The sequence below is a fragment of the Lactuca serriola genome, chromosome 3 (genome assembly GCF_051521515.1).
Source record: "Lactuca serriola cultivar US96UC23 chromosome 3, Lser_US96UC23_V15, whole genome shotgun sequence".
In the NCBI taxonomy this organism is placed as follows: Eukaryota; Viridiplantae; Streptophyta; class Magnoliopsida; order Asterales; family Asteraceae; genus Lactuca; species Lactuca serriola.
Window position 1 is genome coordinate 12,432,270 of NC_136410.1, and position 18,804 is coordinate 12,451,073.

Here is an 18,804-nt window from a genome sequence, read left to right on the forward strand (position 1 = left end):
CTTTATTATCATATGTTATACAGAATGATAAAATTTAAGATAGATAAAAAGATATATCTATTATCGTATTTTCTACATAATGATAATATTTAATATAAACGTTTTAATTTAATATGAAATTATTATTTAATAGATAACAATAACAATTTATTTATTTTTAAAAATTAATTTTTTTTCTATTTTAATCATATAACTTTGTATATACAAAACAACTTCAAGTTCCAAGCTTATCTCTTATAATATAGTTCAACATAATAACAATACTAAAAATCATTTTTTATATTTTTATGAAATTATTATTTAATTGTTAATAACAATGATTTACTTATTTTTTATATAAAACATTTTTTTTATATCCCACGCAATACGCGAACATTCGCCTAGTAAATATAAAAGGTGTCGTTGAAAATCTATATCTATCTATATAAGTTATAAAATAAGAATAAGTTTGTGTTGATTTTTGTGGATTGAGATATAATAATATATATACATACATTGTATGTTATGTGACTATGGGCTATGGGTTTATCTTACATATAACAAATTTCATATATGAATGTCACTACAAAAAAGCAGCCCAAGAAAATGTCATGCTTATGCATATGCAACTTTTTTGTTATATTTATAAATGCAAAATGTACAAGTCTGTGTAGCTGAAAGTACACACCATGAAGCATTAACAATTGGCTTTATCTCATAGCTTCCCAAAAACATACAACACACATATAGCATCGACAACCAAATAATATTTACATCAATGTGCAATGCATTATGATTTATGCATGCATACTCGATTACTCATGAATCCATCATGATAGAGGATCTGAAGAAGAACCTCTTGGATGCTTGCATTCTTGCTCGGGTGCCAGATTCTCAGGGGCAGCTCTCTTTGGTCTCAACTGCAGACAGAAATGATAAGTTATGAAACGACAATGAAGGGTATTTTTGTCTTTTTTGCATTCGTGTGTGTGTGTGTGTGTGCGTGTTTGCAGACATAAACACACTAACCCAAGTATAAACATGTCTTTTTGAGTTGGTGTATGCATTTATTTGTACACATAGAGACAATAACCCGCAAGGGCAAACTCGTCTTTTTTAGTAGGTGATGACATAAATACAGAAAGAATTTCACCTTTTCATCACCACGCTCATAGAATTGCCTCAGAAGTATGTTTTTGGCATCCGAAGATATTACTGCAAAAATTTACTTTCAAATTAAGAATACAACTGATCTTGTGTTTATACATGCTTCTATAAAAAGTAAAAACATAGAACTTTATAGCAACTAAAAAAACATTGGTGTAGGTGTAGCCATATGAAAAATAAAATTGAAAAAAAAAAACAAGAAAGGGTAGGATATAATTATGTTACCTTGGTCAGGTGGTGGAAGAGTTCGTTCATGAGTTGGATGATATGTAATTGGTGTCTTCTTCTGAACAAAAAGTAAAGCAATGCTTTCGTGATTAATTGAGAGAATTGCCATCATATTATTGAACAAAGTAAAACTAATGTTTATCCATTTAGCTAATATAGAAGATAAGTTAATAAATTTGAATAGGTGCTAACTGTGATATCTTTAAAGAAGATGAATCTCTATCTCTATCTATAGGATGCTTAAATTTTTCAATTGCAAGTATTCCCAAATTTGTATTTTTATGGTGTTTGCTCTTTTGATAATTCTATGTAATATGCATTTTAATACTCCAATTCCCACAAGATTTAGAAACAATGTTCAAAGTGAAATTAATAGCAGAGATGTAAAATACACTGGAGATGGACTATCACCATGTTCATCTCAGACAATTAGCAAGCTTGTATAATCAATTTTAACCCTAATATGGACAAGAGCAAATCGTTAATATTTCCAATTTCACTTGGCAAGATCCTAAATCAGATTCCAGTCTAACATCAACAATTAGATAAACACCACCAACAATTTCAAAACAAGTATCATTCAATTAGTAAAATAATAGCATAGGAACCCCTAAATCAGATTTCAGTCTACCATTTTCATTAAATATACACCATTTAAAAAGCAGCATCGACATTACACTAGTTGTAAAAGCGATTCATTTAAAGAAAACCGACACTACTACAGATGCATTTAATGACAGGTCAACTAAGCCCGAAAACACAAATGTTATGTTCAATCGATGATGATTTAAGGGTGAAAATCAACCGTGGGGTTGTGATTTGATTACAAAGAAAAGAAAAGAAGACGGAAAATGTGATGTGATGTGATGTGATGAGATTGAGATGAGAGCTTACGGAAGGAGCAGACGGATCGTTGGGGCGAAGTTGGCTGAAGTTGTGGGGGTCGAAGGAAGGCCAATTACCAACAATCCACGACCCCATTAAAATCGATTACAGTCCCACAGATTTCTCAGCCCCGATAATCGCAGTTTCTGGAGATGGACAGATGAGGAAATTGATTGTTTAGGGATACTTGACACATTTTTGTGAACAGTGGCGTGCATTTTGGTCTTTGGTCACGACCCATTTATCTCGAACCAATAATAACTCTTTCCGGATTTGGCCCGAGATAACCAATTGGCCATGGGTTTTATTGAAAAAAAAAACTAATGAATTTTCTTTGCATGTATATAAATTAAAGGAGTAATGACAAAATTGGCAATGTAGGATTTTGCAATGTCATTAATTAGTCCTTAAACCTTAAAACCTGTTAAATTAAAATTTTAAAATTTGAATTTGTCATGATTTAGCTAATGAAATTGGCAATAGTCGTTTGCCCGCTTGCAACATGCCACGTGGGATCTGATATGGCAAAAAAAGACACTTGGCCAAATCTAAACATCATCCATTTGTTTTTGGTATAGTATAACATCGTGAGCCTATTAATCTTCCTTTGGGTTCAAAATCATGTGCTAGATACTATCCAAAGGTTACAACCTATAACTTTTGAAGATGACATCATCTTCTAATCAGAGCATTAATAATCGTTTTTATACAACGTATGATGTGCGTGTGGATTTAGAATGAAGACTAAGACATCGTTGAACGATTTAAACCCTGACATGAGGGTAAGAAGGTATGTACCAAATACTTTTGTTGTCCTTCTTGATATAGAAGATAGTGAAAATGTTAGATTTTTATTTTGGCATAGTGGAAGGTTAGCAGTTGTCTTTGGTTTGATGCAAACATGACATGGGACACCGAGTAAGAGTAAGGTAACGAAGAATTTACGTGTTTGTAAAGATTGTCATGCTGCTTTGAAGATGATATTAAAGATAGTTGATAGGAAGATTGTTGTAAAGGGTCACAATTGGTTTCATTGCTTTAAAAATGGTGAGTGTTCTTGCATAAAATATTAGTAATTAATGTATGCAATTTGGTCTCCCCATTTTGTGCTATGTGTATTCAAATTTGAGAAAATTTATCAAATGACCAAATAAAATGGTGTGTATGGAGCAATTAACCATGAAAAGCTGAAATTTGTAAAATGATCATGACTTCCGCAGAGAGGGCTCTGCCGAAGCCTTAAACCTATGAGGAACTTGAATAGCACTGAGGAAATGAGGTGGCAAATGTATTTTTGTAAAATCATCAAACAGAAAAGCGGGTTTGTAGTGTTGGTTGCGGAAGGAGGAAGGGTTTGGGGGAGGTCTGTTGCCAAACGAAGAAGGGAAACGGGAAAGAAACGATCGATCGAAATATGGTGAGTAAACAGCTAGAAAATCAGGAATTTTGTCATTTTCAAACGAAGAACAGTTTCTTAGAGCTATTTGGACGAAGAACAGATCCGCAGATGACCTTTCTGCGGAGCCATAGTGTCCTATGTCGAATTAGCCTTTTTTTTTTAAATAAAAAATTGTTTTTTTATTTGTTAAACATCCTCAGAGGCTTCATAGTTCCGTAGAGCCATATGCATTTCCGCAGAGACATCTTCTACAGAAGTATGTAAACTATCTTTTTTTTTTTTTTGTCTTTTTTCCTACGTGTCCAATTCCCTGAGAGGTTTAAGGCTTACACAGAGCCCCTCTCTGCAGAAGTCATGGTCATTTTACAAATTTCAGTTTTTCATAGTTAATTGCTTGATACACATACTTTCTATTGGTCATTTGATGAATTTTCTCTTCAAATTTATCAAAAAGATTCAAGTTACATTGTGTAATTATTTAGTTTGGAAGCATCAAGTAGTAACCATTCATGAAGAATTTACATGGTGTAATTATTTAGTTTGAATAAAAACCCCTCCTACAAAGATCAACCATGCAACCATGGTGTATTAGTGTTCTATTCTTGGAACTGACTTATAATAATAAACTTTACCCATGCTCGTGAAAAGTTGGCGGCTCTTGTTGATCAAACCCGTTAGCTTAAGAATATGATTTAATTAAATTCGAATCTTGTTGCATTAAGTTTTTTTATACTCAACTTTTTTCATATAATTGAAATAACCGGTGGCAAAATTATCTTGATGATGGTGTCGTCTATTATAACGGAATCTATAAAGGCAATTTGAAAAAAAAAAGTAATAAAGTTAAAGTTTTGATAATAAAACCCGAAAATAATTGACTAAAATTTTTGCTTATTGTAATTTATTTTCTAAGAGAGAAATTATTTGTTAATTACTAATTTATTATTAAACAATTCAATATTTAAGTATTAAAATAATTCTAATGTTATACTAAAGAGGTGAACATCCAAATTGGTTTTTAGAAAATCTAAAATCCGATCCGGATTTAGTTTAGGAAAAAACCTATTTTAAGGATATCCGATTCGTCAAGATAGTTATTATTCCATATTTTATATTATAATAAATATTTAAATAATTTTTTTTATTTTTTTCTAAAAATGAACGTTTAATACATATCGATTGAAGGCAAACGGGCAACAAGCTGCGCCGCTAGCCCTTTCTGGATGACAAAACCAATTCTTTTGAAAACAACATTTGTGGATCTAGGAGATATGATATTAGAATGCATGACCCGTTGGACTCTATTAAAGAGCTCCATAATATCTGAAATAAACGATTTTTAGCAGCTTTTTGACATCCGGTTTAAAAAGTAGGTCCAATCCGATTTTAGACATTGTATAAAAAGTTTTGGTTTTATCCATCACTTTTTTTATAGTTCAATAGATTGATGTACCCCTTTGAATATGGCTTCAACAGTGGGTATGGTCCAATGTTTACTCTTCTAGGAAATATCAATGAATATGGTAGAAGTGTCTTCTAATTATTTTTTTACCACCTCTATGATGGTTCGAGCCACATTCTTCCATAACTACTTTGCATTTGTGGCATGGTTATCTTTTTTAGGGGTGAAGTCTAATTTTTTTTTAGGCTGTTCCTCATAAATTAATTAGTTATGTATACCCTAACTCTCATGGGGCTTCGCCATTGCCTGTTTTGAGACCACCAAATCTCTAAAATCCTTGATTATTTCTGCCTTTAAACATTTTCAAAGAATCATTGGTTTATAAAGATGATAAAACATTGTTAGGATATAAACATTATAGAGATGAACTATGAAGTTAGTATCTTTCATGCATTTTAGATATTCATCTTCCTTTTAAGAAACATTTAAGAAAATTAAATGATGTTTATCTTTTTTTAAGTGTAATTTAAAAATAATGTTTGAAGATATAAACATAAAGGACCACAAAGGCTTAAGTTCACGGTGATTTGTGTTACAAAACTGCAAGGAGTATATTTGTGGATATATGAAGGACTATTTGCGTAGATAAAAGGAAAACGGAGGTTCATATAATTTCTCTTCGACTCACACACATAGCATTGACGAGGTGAACCAGGCGGAAGTTCCACAAGGTAAACGGTAAAGATTACTTCTTCTATTTCTCAAACTCCGTTTAATGGTTTCTGATATTTGATTTACAAGCTCCGTCGAGAAATTTTTGCCACTAATCAGCGATTAGTTTCTCGGAATTAGTTTAACTCGCAAATCAGTATTCGTACACCATTATGTGCTCTATAATCACATTAGTTGATTCACTAATTGACTAGGTATTTACTACAGTTGCTTGTATGATTCAAATCAGGTGTCAATTTCAGCATCAGATCGAATCGCTCTCCTAAGTCCCAACAACACAACCCACGCCGCCGTTCATTGCTTCACTGCCATCGCTGCCGGACCGCCGTTCATCGCTGCAGGTAACAAATCCAAGACTCTAAGCCAACATATAATGAAAGGAAGTGGTTTCAAACAAGTTTTATCCGATTTGATTTTAGTTGAATCATGAATCAAGTTATCAAGCATTCTGTATTAGGTTACTGATTTTTTTGAACCCAAAATCAACTAGTCGATTCAAACAAAATTGCATCGTCTAAATAATTAAATTGGACTATTCTTGCATCAACATTATTATCATATGAATCTTATTCGTTCTAACATGAGTAAAACAATTTTCTGATCAGATGCTACGTTGCTACTGGATCAGTTTCCTTTTGTCACTTTCTTGTTCCTTGGGTGTTCTTCATGGAAGCATCGGTGATGCTGACCCCTCATATAGGTAAGTAAACCTTGTATCATCTTTCAAAGGAAAACTTACACATCTTTTTTGTACCTGATCTAGGTCATGCCTAATAGACTGTGAAGAAATTGGATGTGTGGGAGATACATGCCTTCCACACTGCAACATCTCATCTAATGGTACCCCTCTAGATGGTCCTTGGTACATGCAAGAACCTCAATGGGATTGCCAAAGTGATTGTAGGTACCACTGTATGTTAAAAAAGGAGCAAGAACGTGCATCATCTGGTCAAAAACCAGTCAAGTATCATGGAAAATGGCCTTTTAAAAGGGTATTCGGAATTCAGGTAATCTTAACACCTCAAATTTGATTCTAAATAACATTTATTGATCTTCAAAAAATATTTTTTTTTTCCCAGGAGCCTGCTTCTGTTGCATTTTCTGCTCTGAATTTAGCAATGCACTTTCATGGGTGGCTTTCCTTCTTCATTCTTTTGCATTACAAGCTACCTATGAAACCAGATAAAAAGCCTTACTATGATTATGCTGGTTTATGGCATCTATATGGGCTTCTAGCATTGAATTCCTGGTTTTGGAGTGCTGTTTTTCACAGTCGGTGAGTTTATCAGTGTCTCTTTGGTATGATGGAATCAAATCACAAAGGAATGGAATGAGTTCATGGGGGAATGCTCCATTCTGTTCCTATTTGACAAACAAACAAGATTTTCATTCCATTCCCTCTTCGATTACTGCATATACCAAAGACTACCTACATGAGTGTTTTTCCCAAGTATATATATATTAAATAACAAAGTTTTATAAATTTTGTTGTTATGTACACAGAGATGTGGAATTGACAGAAAAGCTAGACTACTATTCTGCAATTGCATTGCTTGGATACTCGCTGATTGTATCCATATTAAGAAGCTTCAATGTGAGGCTGGAGGCTGCAAGAGTCATGGTTTCTGCCCCTTTGATTGCATTTGTCACCACCCACATTTTGTACCTCAACAACTACAAACTTGATTACGGTAAGTTTCCAAATTTACCATTTTGACCTTGCTGTTATTGTTATATCATACTATGTCAATATGATTAATTTGAAAAGATGTCTGAAACTATTATGGCTTGATTGGAAAAAATAAATCGATAATCACAATACAAGACGGTATACTATTTCACAACATTAATTTTTTATTTATTTATAAAAATGATGATCAGGGTGGAACATGAAAGTGTGTGTTAGCATGGGAGTTGCACAGCTATTAATATGGGGAATATGGGGTGGAATAAGTCATCATCCATCACGTGTAAAACTATGGTTTGTGATAGTTTTGGGTGCATTAGCAATGCTTTTAGAAATATATGATTTTCCTCCATACCAAGGATTTATTGATGCACATGCGGTTTGGCATGCCACAACAATCCCACTTACTTACATGTGGTGGAGTTTTATAAAAGATGATGCTCAGCTTCGAACATCTTTTCTACTCAACAAGGTAAAATAAAAGTGTCTGAATGGGTAAAGGAATCATACTCATAGGGGCATAGCTACTGAGTTCTTTCTTCTTTGCAGATGTTTCTATTTTTTCACATAAACACACTTGTTGATTAAATTACGTAATTAATTTGTTGGAGAGGAGAGGATGAGATTTAACCCTTTTGTGTTGTTGCGTTGTTAAAATTAAACAAGATGTGATTAAAATGATGAAAATGAGTTGGATAAATCTCAATACTTGGATAATGATGAAGAGCACGATTACGCTTTCAGCATACCGGAGTTTGAAAAGAGAAATGAAATGTTGTTTTCTGAAATGATATAACTGATTAAAGCAAAATTTATAAAATATTTTACAGATATGCCTCCGGTTACTACATTGAACCAATTATGAATGTTGGGGATGTTGAAACATTACTTCACAACATATCTTACGATTTGGGTTTACTTGAGGGAGGCATATTTTGCTAATATATATATATATATATATATATATATATATATATATATATATATATATATATATATATATATATATATATATATAGATATGAGAACCACCATAACCGTTAAAATAAAATGTAACATTATTGTAAATAGAGTAAAATTACCATCCAATTTCAATCGGCCCCTTTTCCTTATCTATGTTCGTTCCCTTTTGTTTCTTTTTTGTCGTTCCAGAAAATCACCAACCTCCCTTTACCCTTTTGCTGTCTTTACCACCGGTTAAAATCCACGACCGCCGCCCTAGTCCGCCAATCGCGACCTACACTGTCATCGCTCCTCTTCTTCACCGTCATCTCCCTCCTCTGATAGCTTGAATCTAAATCTAAGTTTAAATTGTTTTTTTTTAGCTATCGGGAATAACTCTTAAGTCAGGCGAAAATCCACCACCACCACCCTTCTCTGCCGGTTGCAACATCTACTATTGTTGTTGCTTTTCTTCACGACAGTCTCCCTTATCTACCAGCTCGGATCTAAATCGCAAACTAAAGTGAATTTTATTTGCTATCAGATTGCCAACTAAGACTTTTACTATGGCTTACAAAGAGAAGAAACGAAAATTGAATAAGGTATTCAATCGAACTCTTAATTGTGATTCAGATATTTTATACATCAAATTTTTATTAAATAAAAACTTACAATCCAATTTTTATATCATTGTTAAGTGACATCGATGAAATCTGTCAAGAAATAAAGTAAGAAAAACATATTTAGTGATAGGCCCAAGGACTCATTGGTCTATAGCAGGAAGAAAAACAGGCCCACTCCATCTAGCCCAGCTTAATCATTTCGGATCCTTTAATTTATTTTCTTATTGGTTGACGTTTTTGTCCTGTCTTTATGTATTGAGAGTATGTTATTTTCTTTTTGTTCCACTCATGATTGTTAGTAGTGGGGTAGGAGTGTCTGGGTCGTTAGGCTGTATTGGTCGTCTGTCTTTTTTTGTCCCCTGCCCTCCTTCTTATATGGAGAGGGAGTCTTGTTTCTTCCTTATGTGAAAAATCAACGAAACAGTTCTTTTGAACTTGGGAGAGCACCCGCCTCTATAATTGTGGGATTTCTTTGTTATCGTTCTAGTTTGAGCTATCAATTGGTATCAGAGCACTCAAGATTCAATGGGAAGCGCTTCCAAAGAGGCGGCGGCTGTGAAGAAGGTCGAAGAGCAAGTGGGAGTCATGCAGGTTCATCTTCAATCTCATGGAACTGATATCCAAGAGATGAAGTTAAGAATGTACAGTCTTCTTCAGGGCCAGGACCAAATGAACCAACGTCAAGATGAACTATAGATGAGCCTGAATAAGGTTCTGGAGAGGCTGGATATGATAGCAGGAGCGCAGAATGGTCGCAACAATCCACCCATCCCACCTTCAGGTAACACTACTCCCTCTGGTCCGCCATTGAATAGAAGCAAGGGGTCGGCCAGCTCTGTGATCGTTGGGTCTGGACCAGTTAACTCAGTACCGGGAGGCTCTGGACCAGGAGGGTCCGGCGGCAATGGAATCGTGTTTGGAACCCTCTACCAGAGTCCAAACAACACCGGGGGAGGAAGATATGAGTTTAGACATCGGAAGATCGACATGTCGTAGTTTGATGGGGTAGATCCGGATGGATGGATTCTACAAGCGGAGCGATACTTCGCTATCTATCAACTGTTGGATAAAGAGAAGATAACGGTGGCAGTTCTTAGTTTAAGTGGCGATGCTCTGGCGTGGTATCGATGGATGAGCCAACGATCGATGATAACCACGTGGGATCAACTGAAGGAGGTGTTCTTAAGCAGATTCCGACCGATTCACGGTGGCGACTTGTACGAACAGTGGTCCGCCTTAACTCAGACTGGAACGGCTGAGGAGTATGTACGCCGATTCATCGAGTTATCGGCTCCTTTAGAGGGAGTGACAGAACGGGCCGCTCTGGGAAACTTCATGGACGGGTTATCGGAGCAAATCAAAACCGAACTGAGATTGTGGGCTCCCATGGATTTGGGTCGTGCAATCGATCTAGCCCAGTAAATAGAGGAGAGGAATCGGGCCCTGTTCGCTAGTGGATTTGGGGCGCTGGGAAACTGGAGCACCCAACCGGGTAAAAGGAAAATTGGGGGAAAACCCACACATGGAATCGCCATCACGTAATCGGATAAAGCGAGTGGGTTCAACCGTCCTCATCGAACACTGACAGAGGCTCAAATCCAAGAAAAAAAGAGTCGAGGCGTGTGTTTCCGCTATGACGAGCGGTGGTTCAAGGGGCATGTTTGTAAATCCTAGATTAACATGATACTAATTGACGAAGACCATAACACTGAAGACGAAGCAGACGACGCGGATCCAGCTACTTTGGTATGCACTGAAGTCAACCCAGAAGTGGAGGTGTCCCTTAACTCCGTCGCCGACCTCTCCTCCCCAAAGACGATGAAAGTGAGAGGTGCTATTGGGAACCAGCCGGTGGTGACCCTAATTGATCCAGGGGCCACCCATAACTTCATCTCTTCCCAATTGATAACCACGCTAGAAATTCCCGTAGAAGAAACCGAGCCATATAGGGTGAGGATGGGTACTGGAGACAATGAGAGAGGAACAAGGATATGCAAGGGGATCGTGCTCCATCTTAAAGGGCTCGACATCACTGAGGACTTCCTTCCCTTGAGGTTAGGAAGTTTCGATGTTATTCTAGGTATGCAATGGTTGGAGACTCTTGGAGAGACGAATTCAAATTAGAAGGAACAAATTATGGAATTTGTTGTAGGGGAAGGAGGGCTAGAATCGAAGGAGACAAATCCCTGGGGAAATCTTTAATCTCCTTTAGGGCAATGACTCGTACTGTGGGGAAAAAAGGCAGCGGGGTGCTAATCGAGCTCAGCAATACTGAGGCAGGAGCTGAAAACCTTACACCTGTCCCAACTTTTTTGTAAGATGTGATTCAAGCTTTTGGGTGTATCTTCCAAGACCCAACAGGGTTGCCTCCTCCAAGGAAATTGGAGCATCAGATAGTCATCAAGGAAGGGACAGCCCCAATCAACGTCATACCCTACAGGTATCCTCATTACCAAAAGAATGAAATAGAAAAAATGATCACAGAGATGTTGAACGCGGATATAATTCAACCAAGCAACAGTCCCTACTCTAGCCCAATAATACTTCTCAAGAAAAAGGATGGATCATGGCGGTTTTGCGTAGATTATAGAGCCTTGAACAGGGCGACAGTACCGGACAAGTTCCCAATTCCGATGATCAATGAATTACTTGATGATTTGCATGGTTCAGTCGTCTTCACCAAATTGGATTTGAAATCCGGCTACCACCAAATACGCGTTCGAGTTGAAGATGTCCCTAAGACCGCATTCCGGACACACGACGGGCATTACGAGTTCAAGGTAATGCCCTTCAGTCTCACCAACGTGCCAGCCACCTTTCAAGCCCTAATGAATGATGTATTCCGCCCCTACCTTCGGAAGTTCATCCTAGTTTTTTTTGACGACATCCTTATATATAGCCGAAGCGAGGAGCTGCACCGTGAGCATGTGTTAACTGCCCTCAACATCCTAAAGGAGCATCGACTATTTGTGAATTACAAGAAGTGTGAGTTTGGGAAGGAACGCCTCACGTACCTAGGGCATGAAGTGTCGTACGAGGGAGTATCAGCAGAGAAGAACAAAATACAGGCCATGCAAGACTGGCCCACCCCAAAAAACATCAAGGGACTAAGGGGTTTTTTGGGGCTTACCGGATACTACAGGAAATTTGTAAAGGGCTACGCAAACATAGCGAAGCCTCTCACAGAACAACTTAAGAAGGACAGGTTCGGGTGGAACGAAGAAGCGGAAAGGCCATTCGTGTTCCTCAAACAAGCCATGACTAAGGTCCCAGTCTTAGCCATGTCGGATTTCAACAAGACCTTCATTATTGAAGCGGATGCATCATGGCATGGGCTAGGGGCCGTCTTGATGCAGGAACAACGACCAGTCGCATACTACAACACCACTTTGGGACCCCAAGCGCAATTGAAATCAATCTACAAAAAGGAACTTATGGCCATTGTAATGGCGGTCCTCAAATGGCGACCTTACCTTGTGGGGAAAAGGTTTGTTGTTCGCACGGATCAGCTAAGTCTCAAATACATCCTTAAGCAAAGGGTGATCGGGAGTGATTACCAAAGGCAGGTCTCTAAGCTTATGGGGTTTGACTTCGAGATTCAATATCGACCCGGTGCCAGCAATCGAGTAGCAGATGCCTTGTCTAGAAAGGAATTTCCCATACAGTGCAACAACCTTCAAATGGGAGTTTGGCAATTATGGGACAAGCTGAAGGATGAAATCTCCAGGGATCGATGAATTTATCCAAAGAATCAAGTCAGAAGTGGAAAAAGAACCGAACTCACACAAAGGTTTCACAATTTACCAAGGGAACCTCTTGTATAAGGGTAGATTAGTCATCCCTGCCACGTCTCCCTTACTCCCAGAAATTATGGCTGCTTTTCATGACTCGCCCATTGGCGGACATGGGGGAGAAAAGAAAACATACTTAAGAATGGCAGCTAAGTTGTATTGGCAGGGGATGAGAACATCTATAGGGGAATATGTCAAAAATTGTCAAGTGTGCCAAACACATAAGGCACTCAACACATCCCTAACAGGACTCTTACAGCCAATTCCTATTCCCTCGCAGACTTGGGATGAAGTCACAATGGACTTCATCGAAGGGCTCCCAAAATCCGGAGGGTGGGATACCATATGGGTGGTCGTGGACCGCTTGACGAAATACGCCCACTTCATCCCTCTAAAACACCCGTTTACAACATCCAAGGTTGCAGGGGAGTTTATCAAGCAAATTGTAAGACTACACGGCTTCCCTTCGTCCATCATTAGTGACAGGGACACAATCTTCCTCAGTCAGTTATGGAAAGAACTTCTCTAACTCCACGGGGTGCAGCTGAAGCAAAGTACGACCTACCATCCCCAAACGGATGGGCAGTCGGAGGTGGTAAACCGTTGTCTAGAAACATATCTAAGGTGTTTCTATTCGGAAAAACCCAAGAATTGGTCCTCTTGGCTCGCTTGGGCTGAATTGTGGTACAACACCACTCACCATTCGTCCACTAACTGTACCCCTTTCAAGGCCCTCTATGGTCGAGACCCACCCCCCATCATCAGATACGAGGGGCAACAAACAAACCTGGATACTATTGATCAACTGTTGACAAATAGAGATGCCATTTTGGATGATTTGCGCATGAACCTCATCAGGGCCCAACAACAAATGGCATTACAATCCAACAAGCACCGATGCGACATAGCGTTTGAGGAAGGGGACATGGTCTTCCTGAAGCTAAGACCATACAGACAGCAAAGTCTCGCAAAACGAAAATATGAAAAACTCTCACCTTGCTACTATGGGCCCTACCGGATCTTGAACAAGATTGGCAAGGTGGCATAGAAACTCGACCTTCCCCCGACTGCCAACATCCATCCCGTATTCCACGTGTCGCAGCTTCGTGCAACTCACGGAAGTCCCTTACCACCAATGAGTTACCATCCCAACTCAATGAAGACTTAGAACTGATCATGCAACCAATGCTACTGTGAGGAGTACGTGCAAAAAAAGGGCCAGAACAAGGCCAGGAGGTCTTGATCCAATGGAAGGGATTCTCACAAAAGGAAGCTACCTGGGAAGACTATGTTCGAGTGAACACACAGTTTCCAAAATTTAACCTTGAGGGCAAGGTTAAAGTTTGGGAGGCGGGTATTGATAGGCCTAAGGACTCATTGGTCTATAGTAGGAAGAAAACAGGCCCACTCCATCTAGCCCAACTTGATCATTTCGGATCCTTTAATTTATTTTCTTATTGGTTGACGTTTTTGTCTTGTCTTTACGTATTGAGAGTCTGTTATTTTCTTTTTGTTCCACTCATGATTGTTAGTAGTGGGGTAGGAGTGTCTGGGTCGTTAGGTTGTCTTTTTTTGTCCCCTGCCCTCCTTCTTATATGGAGAGTGAGTCTTGTTTCTTCCTTATGTGAAAAATCAATGAAACAGTTCTTTTGAACTTGGGAGAGCACCCACCTTTGTAATTGTGGGATTTCTTTGTTATCGTTCTAGTTTGAGCTATCATTTAGTTTCTAGATCAGTACCACACTTGCGTTCAATTGATTGGTTGGACACTTAAATAGTTATAGCACCACATTTGCGTTCAATTGATTGGTTGGACACTTAAATAGTTATAGCCATTTCTGTGTATTTAAGTTGAGTTTGTGAGGGATTATTAAGAATTTATTGAAATACAAAAAGTTCTTAGATCATATGCCTACAATATGTTTGTTGAAATGCCTAATGAGATATATAAGACATTAAGTTGTGAATATTATAAATAGTTATAGGGGTGTTCTGTTGGAATAATTCAGAATTGGGGACAAAAATAGCCTTGGGGGCATTTTAAGAAAGTTACCTTTTAAGCGTTATTTGTGTTATTTTAGGATACTACGGGTTTTAGTATAAAAATGTGGGTATTGTTTTAGTTTTATTTTACAAAGTTTTTCCAACAATAAAGAGCATTATTTAGCAAGTAATCTCAGTTCCTCTCATTGTATTTTCCACTGTTTTCGTTCTTCTGTTCCCACCTTTGCTCTTCAGAATTCTTCCTTCCTGTTCTGTTTTCTTTTCGTAAGCATCAAGGTTGCATCATGTATCAGGTAGATACCTTACATCTTCATCCCGTGGATTACGGTTTGTAATTTTGTCAAACCACACTTTGCTGTGTGGTTTGTGATTTTTGATTAGGAGACTGCAGTTCAAACCGTGAAGAATATATGTAACACTCGTTAGATGTATGCGATACTTAAAAAATCAACCAAATTGGTCATACAGATTGAAACTTAAAAACGAATTTAAGTAGAATGCATAAAATAGTTTGCTATTAAAGCAAAAGATTCAATGATTTTTCATGAAAACAAAAATAGAATATGTTTTTTAATATTAGAACGCATTTGCCCTCTGTGTATGGCTCACCTATTGAGTAACCTTTCATTTGCTCTCTGTTATGGCTCACCTATTGAGTAAACTTTCACTTGCTTTTAACGAAATTACTTTTATAGCTTAAGCTTGGTGCTTCAAATTAGATCCTAAAGGCAAAAACTTTTGATTAATCATATATGTATTTTGATTGTTTGTGTGAAGTAACCCAAAACAAAATTTATTTTATTTTATTTTTTCATTTTTTAATTTCTCCTATGTGTTTTTTAAAATTTTGATTATATCCAATAATATTGCTTCGAACATATATAACTACATTTAGCCTTGGTTAGATTACATATTAAAAGTTTTTCAAACCGCATAAAACTACAAGCACTGCACCACACCACATATTGCGGTTTAGAACTTTCACAGTACGATTTGTGTTTTCCAAAAAAATCAAATCGCATATGCAGTGCGGTTTGCGGTTTTTAATCTAAATTGCACAGTGAAAACCCTTAAGTGGGCATCTGAATTAATGTATTAAATTGTGAATGAATGTGGTGAATTTAATATTTTAATATCTTATTTTTTGTCTACTTTTGTTAATCTTAGTTTTAATTGTTGTTAAGTTTGAATTAAATTGTGAATTTATTGTACTAAACTTTGGATTTTGTGTATTACGTTGTGCATTGACTGTATGAAGAGTTTGAAGTTGATAATATAGATATGAATGCATATTTTTTGTGTATTAAAGTGAGAATTTATTGTATTGACATGTGAGTTTTGTGTATCAAGCCGTGATTTTTTTTTTGTTTTAAACTGTAAATTGACCGCGTTAAACTGTAAATTTTCTGTTTACTTGATGAATTGACTATATTAAGTTGTAAATATTGTGTATTAAGTTGTGAACTGTATATATTAAACTGTGAATTGATAGTATTAAAAGTTTTTAAGTTGATAATATGGTTATGAAGTTATACTTTTTGTGTATTAAACTGTGAATTTAATTGTATTAAGTTGTGATTTTTTTATTTTAAACTTTAAATTAACTGCATTAAGATGTGGATTGTCTGTTTAAACTGTGAATTAAATATATTAAGCTGTGAATTTTGTATACCAAACTGTGATTTTTGTGTTTTAAATTGTGAATTGACTGCATTAAGTTATGAATTATTTGTTTACATTGTGAATTAACTGTATTAAGCTGTGAATTTCTAATGAATTTTGTGATAAAATATAAATGATTTATGTATGAATGTTTGTATTAATTTTCTTGTGAATATATATATATATATATATATATATATATATATATATATATATATATATATATATATTTGTGTTGTATAAATATTTAAGAATGTATTAATTTTTATAATTATTTTGCATTAAACTTATAATAAGTGAAATAATTGGTTTATTAAATTGTGAATATATATAACATTTAAGCACTTTATTAATGATTTTATGTACATATTTGATTTGGAATGAATGATGATTGTGATGGTGACCCATGTGGTTGGTGGCGGGGTGTGTTAGTTGGTGGTGTTGGTAAAGTTTGATTTTGACTTCTTTAAATAAGTGAATTAGTGTATAATAGATTGTATTATATTATGTTGTGAATTTTATGTATTAAACTAACAATGAACTATATGAAGTTGTAAATTTTATATAATTTTTGTGTTAAAATATGAATGAAAATAATAAACTACGTATTCTTGAATTAAGATATTTATTAAACTGTGAATATGATATTTTAAACCGTTATTTTATTTTAAAGAAATCTAAAATTTAGAAAAAAGAAATTTGAATCTGTCAAAGCACAATTTTATTTTATTTTTAAAATTTTGTAAATTTGGCTACAAAAATGACATAGTATGTGTTAAAAATTATTACCAAAGAAATGAGAATTACAATGTTTGTTCTATTAATGTGTGAATACGATCAGAAAAATAACATTGAATTTGGTGTTAGCCAGGCTGTGGTCTGATGGCGGTTCGGCGGTGATCCGAGGGCGGTCTAACAACAAGTGGCAACTTGTTGAAACTAGAGAATCGAAAATTTTGCTTAATATAATATTAATGTTTGATTTGTCCAAAATGCTTTTAATGAAAATTTCAAAAAATGATTTTTAGAGTTATTAACCTTTTTTGGTTTTCATTTGAACCAACCATATATATATATATATATATATATATATATATATATATATATATATATATATATATATATATATATATATATATATATATAATTTACATAAAAAATCGGTTTTGTCCCTTTCAAATTGGATTCCAACCGCCCCCTACAGGTTCAGATTAATTTTCATTGAAATCTAATTTCAATCCATGTCGATTTAGCCCACGTTTTACATCGTTGGCCCAATCTGAAACCAATTTCAAAACAATACCCCTTTTTCGTGATTTAAAAGAATAAAAAATCAATTTTATGCACCTCTACATATAACTATAAGAACATAAGCGGACCATTGAATTCATTGAGTTACTACTCGAAAGCCATCAATTAACTAAAACTCATATCGAGACTTAATACTTAAACTAAACATAAGAACACAAAATTCAATATAATTAAGAGCATAATCCTCGTAGAACTTTCATTTTCTGAACATACTAAAAACCTTATTATAACTCAAATATCTATAACCTGAAAGAAAATATTTCTTCTTTAAACCATTAAGCATGATCATACTTTCATAAGTATCCATAAACATTTGGAATCCGTTACATATGTATTCGGTCAAAGCATCGATGCTTACGTTTTCTACCACTATATGATAGAAAATATTCAAATTGTGTTTGGTGTAGTTGCATACATCAAGATGAAAGTCGAAGACAATTAGATCGAGAAACATGTGGTTTTGATTTGTGACTATGATGAGAAACACATATAGTAGATATATAAATTGGGTGGCGGTGGTTGTGTGAAACATCAATCACCTTCGGTCATTGAGAATAACAACATACTTTAAGAAAGTATGAAAAAAAATCTTTTAGTGTACACGTTGTTGCAAAAATGTCTCTATGCATACATATAAATGATAAAAAAATAAAAGTTTTAATTCATAGACTAAATACAAAAATAAATGAAATTCTACTCCAACAGTTCATAGATATAGATAAAATACCACATATCTAAATATATATATATATATATGTGTGTGTGTGTGTGTGATCTTCTTGGTCACATCTGAACCTATGTCTTTTAACCCTCTTAACTATATATAACTTTATTTTATTTTTTTATAACTACTTTAATCATTTTTAATAAAATCTTTTATAGTTTTGCTAATTTTTTACTAAACTTGTTTATTTAATGAAATCTTTTTTAAACATATTATATTTTAAAGTATTATTTTTAAATTATTTATTTATATTTGTTTTTATGTATAT

General features: G+C 35.4%; 2 protein-coding genes across 6 annotated transcripts; one reads left to right on the forward strand and one right to left on the reverse strand.

The window, feature by feature from the left end:
• Positions 1–594: 594 nt before the first annotated feature.
• LOC145091499 (DET1 complexing ubiquitin ligase) lies at positions 595–2,476 on the reverse strand. Its single transcript, XM_079029235.1, has 4 exons — positions 2,269–2,476; positions 1,372–1,432; positions 1,133–1,194; positions 595–899 (listed from the first exon to the last, which is right to left on the reverse strand). The coding sequence occupies exons 1-4, from the start codon at positions 2,353–2,355 to the stop codon at positions 810–812; spliced, it is 300 nt and encodes a 99-aa protein (XP_078885361.1). The 5' UTR covers positions 2,356–2,476; the 3' UTR covers positions 595–809.
• A 3,172-nt stretch (positions 2,477–5,648) lies between these two features.
• On the forward strand, positions 5,649–8,179 carry LOC145091500 (uncharacterized). Of its 5 annotated transcripts, none has more exons than XM_079029236.1 (7): positions 5,649–5,798; positions 6,022–6,133; positions 6,398–6,492; positions 6,556–6,799; positions 6,872–7,068; positions 7,296–7,483; positions 7,674–8,179. In XM_079029236.1, the coding sequence occupies exons 3-7, from the start codon at positions 6,398–6,400 to the stop codon at positions 7,958–7,960; spliced, it is 1,011 nt and encodes a 336-aa protein (XP_078885362.1). In that variant the 5' UTR covers positions 5,649–5,798; positions 6,022–6,133; the 3' UTR covers positions 7,961–8,179. The 5 variants fall into 5 exon arrangements, with proteins under 5 accessions (XP_078885362.1, XP_078885363.1, XP_078885365.1 ...); XM_079029237.1 differs by having other exon boundaries at positions 5,658–5,791; XM_079029239.1 differs by having other exon boundaries at positions 5,784–5,798; positions 6,000–6,133.
• The last annotated feature ends 10,625 nt before the right edge of the window (positions 8,180–18,804 follow it).